Source organism: Miscanthus floridulus, chromosome 4 (assembly GCF_019320115.1).
Source record: "Miscanthus floridulus cultivar M001 chromosome 4, ASM1932011v1, whole genome shotgun sequence".
NCBI classification, from domain to species: domain Eukaryota; kingdom Viridiplantae; phylum Streptophyta; class Magnoliopsida; order Poales; family Poaceae; genus Miscanthus; species Miscanthus floridulus.
Window position 1 is genome coordinate 108,566,866 of NC_089583.1, and position 11,030 is coordinate 108,577,895.

General features: G+C 41.1%; 1 protein-coding gene across 1 annotated transcript; it reads left to right on the plus strand.

Moving 5' to 3' along the window:
* The first annotated feature begins 9,928 nt into the window (after positions 1-9,928).
* LOC136550278 (chlorophyll a-b binding protein of LHCII type III, chloroplastic-like) lies at positions 9,929-11,030 on the plus strand. The gene is made up of 2 exons (XM_066541787.1): positions 9,929-10,156; positions 10,252-11,030. The coding sequence occupies exons 1-2, from the start codon at positions 10,019-10,021 to the stop codon at positions 10,921-10,923; spliced, it is 810 nt and encodes a 269-aa protein (XP_066397884.1). The 5' UTR covers positions 9,929-10,018; the 3' UTR covers positions 10,924-11,030.

An 11,030-nucleotide genomic window follows, 5' to 3' on the forward strand; every position in this document is an offset into this window, starting at 1 on the left:
CTAAAGACTTCCACACCCTTATCCGTAAAAAAACAATTGAAGCCCATCTCATATAATTGAGAGATGGACAACAAATTGTAACCTAACGAATCAACATGTAAAACATTTGTAATTGAATGCTCAAGGGTTATAGCAATTTTACCGAGACCAATCACATCCTCCTTAGAGTTGTCTCCAAAGATAATATTTTCATTTGAGTCCATCTTCAGGGTATATGATGAGAACATACTCCTTTCTCTGGTCATATGATTTGTACATCCACTATAAAGCACCCAACTTGACCCATCGGAGGAGTATGCCTGCAAAACAGATTTCGTTGCTTAATTTAGGTCTCCAATTAGACTTGGGGCCTTGCATGTTAGTCACAAGAAATTTAGGAACCCAAATAGAAGTATTCTTATATGTGTTGGCTTCCTTTCCAACATATTTGGCAACCACTTTTCCACTGTTGTTGTTCCTTAAAACAAAACACGAAGTCAAGCTTTGTTGAGGTGGTTGAAACTTTAGTTGGTAGGCATACTTGTTCATAGTGCCCTACATTGATTCCTTTGGCTTTTGCTGAACTTGTTTCTGCTGAGACACCTTTTTCTTGGGCTTAGTTTGATAAGGAGCAGAATTGGTAGCCTTCCCATTTTTGCGGAGAGCGGCACAGCCGGCCTTCACTGTGGCACTACCGTGGTGCTGCATTGCCGCTCTAGACTGTGGCACTGCCGCTGTCTGTGTAGGCTGATCTATACCAACTCTTTCCTTCCTCTCAAACTAGACACACCCATAGCTATTTATGATCTTTCTTCCATTTGTCTTGGCTCCTACAGTGTGTCCAAGCCCATGCTTGATTGAGGGGTGTCTCCCTTGCTTGAATTGAGGTACTTTTGAATCATTTGCCTTCTTGTCACTTACTTGAGCCTTACCACTCAAGCAACCCTTGCCAATGATCTCATTAAGTCTAGCAATTTCTTTTCTCATTGCCTCCATGTTTGCAAGGTTTGTGGAATAAGCATTCAAATCAATATTATAACATTTTCCACAACCTTGACTAGTGGAGGTAGTAGAGGCATCATTTGCCTTAGAGGGATGCGAGTTGCTATCCCAAAGAATGTTATATTGTAGCTCAAGTTCTTTGTGCTTTTCATCTAAGTCATAATACTTTTTCTTGAGAGCAATATTTTCTTTCTTTGTGATAGCATGGTCCCCTTGTTCTTTGGCCAAGGCCTTGCGCAAGGATTCCACCTCACTTCTCTCTAATGCAAGAGCTTCCTTGCTAGCAATGTAGAGATCCTCTTGTTAGATAAGAGTTTCCTCTCTATATTCTAGCTCAGCTTGGACACTCTCTAAGTCCACCATTAGTTTAGTGATGAATAGTTTGGTCTTTCCATCTAAGTTCTTAGTTAATTTATCAATTTCTTCATCACTAGATTCATCACCACTAGAGCTATCACTAATATCACTACTAGAGATATCACTAGGAGGTGGCAGTGGAGGAGCTTTGGCCATGGTTTAGATTTTACCTTCTCACCCTTTACCATAAGACAAATGTGAGGGAAATAGTAGTCATCATCGAACATGTTGGTGAAGAGTCTTGGTGAAGAAGATGGCTCATGGATAGCATTGGTTGCAACTTTCTCATCTTCTTCACTTGAGCTTTTAATAGATGAATCCCATTCATGCCCAATGTGAGCTTCTCCCATATTTTTCTTACTCTTTCTCCGGTCGGCCTTGTCCTCCTTCTTCTCTTTCTTATACTTGTTCTAATTGATCTCATGTGGGCACTTGGCAATGAAGTGATCGGTGCTTCCATAATGGTAGCATGTCCTCTTCTTCTTGTTTGGAAACTTCCTCTTTACTACCTTGTACCCTTGCTTCTTCAACCCTTTGTGAAACCTCCTCACAAAGAGAATAACATCATCCACTTTCTCATATTGGTCATCATCATGTTCACTCTCACTAGAGGATGAGGTGGTCTCTACTCTTTCTTAAACTTGCTTGAGTGCTTTGGGCTTGCTAATTGAAGCTTGCTTGTTGGTCTTTGACTTGCTAGTAGAGCCTTGCTTGCTTGATTTGTTGGCCTTGAAAGCTACATCCTTGTTGATCTTGATGCCTTCTAGCTTTGCTTGCAATTCTCCAAGCTTCTTTCTCTCATTTGCTTCTTCTCTTTGCATGTCAAAGGTCAAGATCCTCCCAAGTACATTATTTGGTGTAAAGTATTCAAACTTCTTGTCTCTAATTAGAGTTACTACGGTCTCATTTCTTGGTGAATAAGCTTCCAACATAATCTTGACAACTTTGTGATCATCTAGCTCATCACAACCATAGCCTCTAATCTTGCCCACCATGGTCATCAACCTATCAAACATCTCTTGTGGCCCTTCTCCATCCAAGATAACAAATCGGTTGAGCTTGGACATCAACAAATCAATTCTTGTCTTTCTCACTTTGTCAACCCCTTCATGTGCAAGATGCAAATTATCCCAAGTTTGCTTGGCAACATCCACACCAATCACTCTATTGTACTCATCACCATCCAAGGCACTAAGTAGCACACTAGTAACTTGACTGTTGAGGTGGATGATTCTTATTTCTTCCATGGTTGGATTCTTGGGATCAACCGGTGGTTCAAATCCATTGCAAACAACCTCCCAAATGCCAGGATGAAGACCTATAAGATAGGCTCTCATCAAGTGCTTCCACTTGGCAAAGTTAGTCCCATCGAAATGAGGTAACTTGCCCATGGGCACATTGATGAAAGACTTGCGATCATGGTTAGTCATAGACATAGAAGAATAGTTAAAGGATACGGCGGCATATTTGTTGTCATCATTCTTCTTGCCCTTTCCTTTCTTATCCTTCTTGCTATGCACTTGGTAGGACTCATCATCATCACCATCACCATCTTCAGAGTTGCTAGATAGGTCACTTGAAGATGCATTGGAGGCTTTTGCTTCTTGTTCCTTCTTCTTTCTTGCTTCTCTTCTTTTTCTTCTAGCTTCTCTTGAGTCTTCTTTCTTCTTTTCTTGCTTTCTTCTCTTCTAACCACTGTTGCTCCTCCTTCTCTCTTGCTTCTCTTTTCTCTTTTCTAGCTGCCCTTCTTCTTCTTCTTTCTTCTTCATTTTGAGCTTTTTTGGCATCGGTTGCCTCTAGCTGCGGGAGCATGGAGTTGCTCACTGTAGAGGCGCTAAGCTCACTGCTGTCGATGTCATGCAGCCCAACGTCCTCCATATCGACGCTGATGGGCTTCACAACATCGGATCCTCCCCTGGGCTCCATATCTTACGCGGTGAAGCGCACACGAGCTAACCAGCTCTGATACCACTTGTAGGATCTCTGGCACGCCTAGAGGGGGTGAATAGGCCTATAAAAATTCAACTTAAACCAAAGTTAAATTCACCCGTGGCACTGTCGCGCCTGCAAGAGAGATTAGTTCATAGTTCAAAATCTACCTAACGAAATTTAGATCGGGTAAATTTCTTAGCTTCCTGTAGGGTATTAGATCACAGATCGACATCTAAAAGTGGTGAAAACACCACACACAAGTAGATCGGCCTCAAACCCTAAAAATCACCTCAACAACAACAAGAACACAAGTGTAGCAACACAAGCATAAGATGACACAAGGATTTATCCTATGGTTCAGCTCACCACCAAGGCTTGCCTAAGTCTACATTGTTGAGGTATACCACTAAGGCTTAGGGCTTTGTAACCCTACCTCGTTCTCAAGTCAAGAGAGTAAACTCTTGAGATGGGGGTGATTTTACTCGCTGCAAGAGATGGTTACAAACCTTCCGAGGCTACCACAAACTTGGCAAGTTCATTGGGCGATGCTCTAGCCAGCTGGAAGCCAAGCTTCAAGAGTAACAAACACAACCGCCAGCCAAAACGTGAACCAAATGCTCTTTAAACTTTGGGAATTTATGGAGCTGCTCTCCAATCACTTTTGGCACCTTTTTCTCTCAAGGATTGATGGGGAAGTCAAAGGGAAAGCTTGAGAACTTAAAGGGCACCAATGGAGGAGAGAGGAGATGAGCACCTGCTAATTTTTGTTGGTCTGAACCATTGGGGAAGAAGAGAGAGACACTATGGAGGATAGGGAAAAGTATAAATACCCCCTACCTCCCAACGGTTACTTAAGTACGGCAGTACCTCTCTCCAGGGGCGGCACTATCGCACCCAGCAAGATAGCAAGGGTGAAGGAGTTGTTAAGTTGGTTGTCTTGGCTGAGCTGTGAGGATATTTTATGTAAAGATTGAGCATTTGGTTCCACACTTTTAACCAGTTGTAGTATCCCCCTTTATAGTAAGGCTTTTTCCATACTCAATTTCAAAAGACAAAAGGAATTCAAAACTCCTTTGAGCATGATGCCATCCTTATTTGTAATTGGGGGCTCCTCCTTTCCATGTAACATCCTCTATAATGAATTCCCTGCTTGTCATCTTAATAAATCTCATTAGTTCTCTAATTAGGTCGTCATCAACATCAAAACCCACATTATGGCTTGATTACACTTACAATACTAGAAGTATAATTGGATTCTATAAAACATTAGAAATGATTATTCATCGATGTTGCATGAAGCATATTACTACTTGAAGTAATTATGGCATGAAAAGGGAGAGGAATTTTGGGTAAAGGCATAAGAAAATGTGGGTAATATATATATTTAATAGGCATAGCATTCCTATATCTATCTTTAAGTGCATGTATTAGGACTCAAAGTCCTAGTTGTGTCCCTTCTGGCCGAGTTAATTTTCTCTACATTGCACTAATTGCAAGTAAGCTTGTAGCTTTATATTTTGTTGTTATCTATTATGTTGGATTGAATACCAATATTTCACATTATACATGTATGTGTATCACTATGTTGTTCTCTCATTGAGCTGCAACTATCTCCACTCTTGTATGAATATTAGTATAGCAGTTATAGTTGTACCTAGTAGCTACCTTTATACTTCCCTCATAATTAAAGTGGCTAGCTAGCATGCTAGGTCTATATAGTTCTCGTTGAACTAAGAAATAATTTGTTTTCAATGCATCGTATGCATAAGCAATACATTGGTCTAGAGCCAAGTAGCCTAAGATTAGGGGGAGTGAGTTAATGTAAAATTCGCTCAATGGAGACTAACTCAATTGATGGGATGAATAATTGTGGAATTAAGATGGTGGATAACACACTTATGATGATTTGGGATTTACGAAGAAAAGGTATTTGGGGAATTTTGCATTAATGGCAATTAGAAAATTCTAGAAGAAATTTCATGTGAATTTGAATGTTGCGTATTTTATACATTTGAAGTGTATGGTCCATTTTTTAATGTATGAGTATTTAGATCAATCTTTTAGGCTAAACAATAAAGAAGCTAGACAATGAAATGATTTTTTTTAACTATGATATGTGCAAATCAGTGGGAGAACATATCTGAGTTTGTAGGAATGATAAACATTCTTAAGTGCACTCTATGTATTCTAGCTCGCTACATTTAATGAATACTAACCCCCGTGTTTAAATATGTGCGTGAATATTTTCCATAAAACTTCATCATAGCATACATGAATGGGCTTCCACTTGTAGATGGAGATAGATGAATTTGAATGATTTTAAGCCCACAACAGAAGATATCTTTTGGAGTATGGTATTAAAGATCTGATATTGGCATTAGGGGGAGAGAAAGCCTAGTTTGAATGCCAAATATTATTTCTACAGAAGGAAAATGATCTTAAGAGTAAAATATATATTTCTTAAAGTTTGAAGAAGGAATAGTATCACGCACTAAATCAAATAATAATTTGACTAATGCTCTTGTGAAGCATAAAGTGGAGCATATGCCAGATATTTTTAAAACTGAGAGGAGTAATTAATTTAAAGTTATAAACCAAAAGTCATGTTTACTTGTAGTAATTAAATGTTGACGTCTATGGATTCTAGTGTAGTGCATAGTTGTTGAATAGAAATAAAATGAAACTCCTCCATTCTCATGAAGAGAACACCTCATGAGGAAGGTTAAGCACCTCATGCGCATCATTAGTGTTGGGTATGTAGAACAACAAACTATCTTTTGTTCGAAAAATAACAAAGAGACAAACTAATCTCACATTATGAGAATATTAGGAGAAAATAATAGTTATCAACAACGCTACCTCTATAAGTGCAAATATTTCTCTTATGAGAACCCGGATCCGGAAAACAAAGTTCATGGCAAAGTCGTCTGTAGCGATTATATCAGGTCAATAAAGAAAGTAATTGAGGTTGTATCTCCTACTAAGAAGAATTAAACATTATGTTATATCTCTGGCAAATGAAATGAATGAATATGAAATATGCAGTTAATAAATGGATTATGAAGATCTATATAGTTCCTGAAGAATACAAATCGCAACATATGGAAAGTAAATCTCATACAAAGTATTAAGAAGTCTAAGGTGGAATATATTTCAGAATGAATATCGAAGACTCAAGAAGAGCGTATCCTAGAAGGAACAAAGTCAATGGATGACTTTATAGTGAATAACAATATGTTATTGTGTATATCACGCAATAATCTCTTATGTAATAGAGAATATATCTCGTAGAAGAGAAATATTAAAAATTAAGAATGAGAACATCCTTGAAGAAATTAATCCATGAAGGATTTATCGGTCGATTATTGAATAAACACCATTAACACTTGAAGTGAATATAGACCAGAGAGAAAGAAAATGAGGAATCTTAAACACCATGAAGGTGTCATATAAACACTTAGAAAGTGCAAATTGAAAAGCTAGCAATAAAGTGATGATATCCTCTAAATACCATCGAAGGTATAAAAATAGTGGTGATTTTGGCAATCAAATTATCCATATGTGACAAATACAAGACTTAATTTATTTAGTGGTACAATCAAAATCCTAAAGATTTATAGAACATATAATTTAAAAATCCACTAAAAAGAATTATGAGTATTCAAACTCTATTATAAGTTTGATACATTATCTAGAAGATATTGAATATTAACTTATTTATCCCCATAATCCTCTAAAATGATTTATTATCCTGAAGGATAAATTTTATTTGTTTCGCACAACTAATAAGTGGTCATTATGCATGAATCATATTGCTCTTATTTATACCCATATTATAATTCATAGAAGAATTATGAGCTAACTTTTGAAACATACAGTATTGTGGTACCGCATACCATGAATTAAGCACACAGTTATGAAAAGTGCGATTTGAACAATGAAGTTCAAAATATGGCTTTATGAGGGGAGCATATTTGATTGAATCTACCTTGAAGGTAAACCACTAAAATACAAATATCAAGTAGATAATATTTGCTAATACATTGAAGTTTATGCATAGATCATGAAGATCACTATCTATTCACAAAGAATAGAATATCCTAAAGAATGAATGACCAGAAGGTTAAATGTTGTACTTTTTTCCCTATATAAGTTTTTACTTGAAGGTTTCTCACACAGGCAACATGTTCAATTCAACTTGCGAGAATGTGATGTACTCTTTTCTCCAAGAACCGTTTTTTCCTACTGGGTTTTTGGATGGAGTTTTTGATGAGGCATGTGTATATCGTGGTAATCGTCCAAGGGGGGTGTTGTAAAACATACGGACTCTATCCTAGAAGGAAAGGAGGAGGAATCCTAATCCTAACCTGTTTGTATGTGGGCTCTTACCAAAACTTTTAGGCCTTGGTGGGACTATATATACGTGGGAGCTCTATGTTGTAATCATCAATATTTAGAAAAATAAAGAATAGTCTCACTATCTCTTATGTCTATGTGTTCTACTTTCATCTACTATGTTGATCATGAGAGGCGGAGAGAAAAATGTCCGAATCACTGGCAACATGTTTTATAATAGAAAGTTTGCATCCATGGCGAAGCCCACGGGTGAGGACCTATCGGGTGTGTAAATAGTATAAGTAATATATGATCATGATTACATTAATAATTATAGAAATGTGATATGAGTAATTATTTCCCATCTCTTTATCACATGTCTCGTCACGTATTCTCTCTGTTCCAAATTATAAGACATTTTAGCTTTTCTATATACATAGCTTTTGCTATGTATTTAGATATATATTATGTCTAGATACATAGCAAAAGCAATGTATCTAAAAAGGTCAAAACGTCTTATAGTTCGGAACGAAGGAAGTAGCAAATAATTATACAAGTTCTTAATAAAATGAATTAAAAATCTAAGGTCTAGTACCAAGCGTATTGTTGGTAACTGGACGTGTGATACTTGGTTACTTAGGGTGACCCTTATATTTCAGGCCCCTATAGGCATCCACGACGCGATTTGATGCCTGCATTATTGACCACTCATTCATCTCGGACCCAACCTGATGAGGTCCATTGGTGTGATTTGGCATCCGTGCCCTCACCCTAGCGGGTGCTACGTCCATGATTTCAACCGCCATCCCTACTACTTGTTCCATGGCCTCATATATCATGCTCGCTTCACTCTAAATTATAAATTATTTAATTTTCTAGATACATAATTTTTATTATACACTTAGATATCCATTATGTCAATATACATAATAAACACTTATCTCTAAAAAAGCTAGGACAACATAGAATTCAGAACTGAAAATACCATCTCAGATCCCAAGCTTGCCATATGATGCCATCCATATTCTGAGTTCTCAAAATGAGATTTTTCAGGTCACATTCATCTAGCCCCTCAAACTTAGGCTCGCCCCCAAGATTTGCGTTCACCTGAGCCTGGGCAAAATACCCGATACCCATTACCCGTACCCGAATTACCCGAACCCGGACCCGAATTACCCGAACCCGAGGTACCCGATCCCAAATTCGGATAGCGATTTTGATTACCCGAAATTAGTTTGGGTAATTCGGGTAATATCCCCTGGTACCCAAACTACCCGAACTACCCAAAGATTTGTTTTGTCTTTGTATTCATCATGTGTTGTTAGCTGGACCATTTAACTTATCACTTTATTAGAATATAATTCTCTCTATTTGAATGAGTGACTGTAATATATTATTCTCTACAAATTGCTATTGAAATTCTATACAAATTGCTGCTGAAATTATGTATAGATCGCTACTGAAATTTAGTGTAGTTTGTTGTTTTCTGTAAATTTGGGTATATCGGGTAATACCTGAACCCGAACCTGAATTATCGGGTAACCGAATTTGCGGGTAGTGTTTTTTCGAGGGTAATATCGGGTAGCAATTTTTATTACCCGAATTTTGAATTACCCGAATTACCCAACCCGAAAAAATCGGGTAACCCGAACGCCTAGGCTTATTCACAACTATTGAGAGCTTCTCCAACGCACCACCTTGGAGTCTTGGACTACGGCCACAGCCTCCGTATTTATTTTCCAAGTCCACATCACGGTGAGTAGTAGTCTCGCAGCACGACAGAGATTTTTGCATAAGAGTCGATGGCTCCATCTGATAAAAGTTGAAGCATTTTTTGTGCACGCGTTGAGCTGCCTTTTTTCGATCAATTCGGAGGGGCAAAGCGCCACCTACTTTTATATTGGAGAAGGGAGCTACCTTCATTGTCCCTAAGAAAATAAAACAGAGTACTTGCACTAGTGAAGAAAATAAAGTTGTTCACTTCCGTTAGACCAGGGGAGGTCCCTCCCTCCGTTCGGATTTTTGAGAGCTCTACCTTTTTTTTCTACGATTAGTACTGCTGCTTTTGGCTGTGAGGCTAACACGTTGGCGAAGCCCTGAGCAGCCCGGCCCAAACCAGTGTGCCACGCAACGCTGTGGGACCCGGTGATGGAGGATGATGGTTGTCCGAGGGTGGCAGCTCCGCACCTCCAGAATCCAGTGCCGCGCCCCGATTGGGCGGAGGCAAATCCAGAAATCTCCACCTCACATCCGCCGCTCCAATCGCCGCTCGCTTCTTCCCTGGCAACAAAAACACTCGTGCTACAAATACGTCCACGTAACCCCTCTCCAAGCCTTAGCACTCCACGGTTTCAAAAAAGAAAAAGCTAGCTTAGCTTTGCTCGCCAGACAAACCGTAGCAGAGCTGCAGCAGATGATGGCGTCGACGATCATGGCCGCCACCTCCCGCGTCGTCGCGGCCAAGACGCCGTTCCTCGGCCAGGGCCGCGCCGCCGCCAATGCCAGCCCACTCCGCGACGTCGCCGCCGCCGCCAGCGGCCGGATCACCATGGTACGTAACGTACGCCGAGGTGGTCCATCCTTGGCACGTTGGTTTCAATCAATCCGGTAATCAACTAACGAGAGCTCGTTTCGTTTCCATTGCAGGGCAACGACCTGTGGTACGGCCCGGACCGCGTCAAGTACCTGGGCCCCTTCTCCGCGCAGACGCCGTCGTACCTCACCGGCGAGTTCCCCGGCGACTACGGGTGGGACACCGCCGGGCTGTCGGCGGACCCGGAGGCGTTCGCGCGGAACAGGGCGCTGGAGGTGATCCACGGGCGGTGGGCGATGCTGGGGGCGCTGGGCTGCATCACCCCTGAGGTCCTCGAGAAGTGGGTGCGCGTGGACTTCAAGGAGCCCGTGTGGTTCAAGGCCGGCGCGCAGATCTTCTCCGAGGGCGGGCTGGACTACCTCGGCAACCCCAACCTGGTGCACGCGCAGAGCATCCTCGCCGTTCTGGGGTTCCAGGTCATCCTCATGGGCCTCGTCGAGGGCTTCCGCATCAACGGCCTCGACGGCGTCGGCGAGGGCAACAACCTCTACCCCGGCGGCCAGTACTTCGACCCGCTGGGCCTCGCCGACGACCCCGTCACCTTCGCCGAGCTCAAGGTCAAGGAGATCAAGAACGGCCGCCTCGCCATGTTCTCCATGTTCGGCTTCTTCGTCCAGGCCATCGTCACCGGCAAGGGGCCCCTCGAGAACCTGCTCGACCACCTCGACGACCCCGTCGCCAACAACGCCTGGGTGTACGCCACCAAGTTCGCGCCAGGGTCTTAAGCTAGCCGGACACGGCGGCGTGCCGGGACATTGTAGACTACTCGTTTGTGTTGTGACATTACATTTGTACCATGAACGAATGCAAATATTCTTGTGCTCTCTCAGAA

Bases quoted from the DNA above. Each gene is read 5' to 3' on its own strand.
- LOC136550278 (XM_066541787.1), top strand. From the start codon at position 10,019: ATGATGGCGTCGACGATCATGGCCGCCACCTCCCGCGTCGTCGCGGCC. The intron at 10,157-10,251 runs GTACGTAACGTA...TTTCCATTGCAG, and splicing joins CCAGCGGCCGGATCACCATG to GGCAACGACCTGTGGTACGG.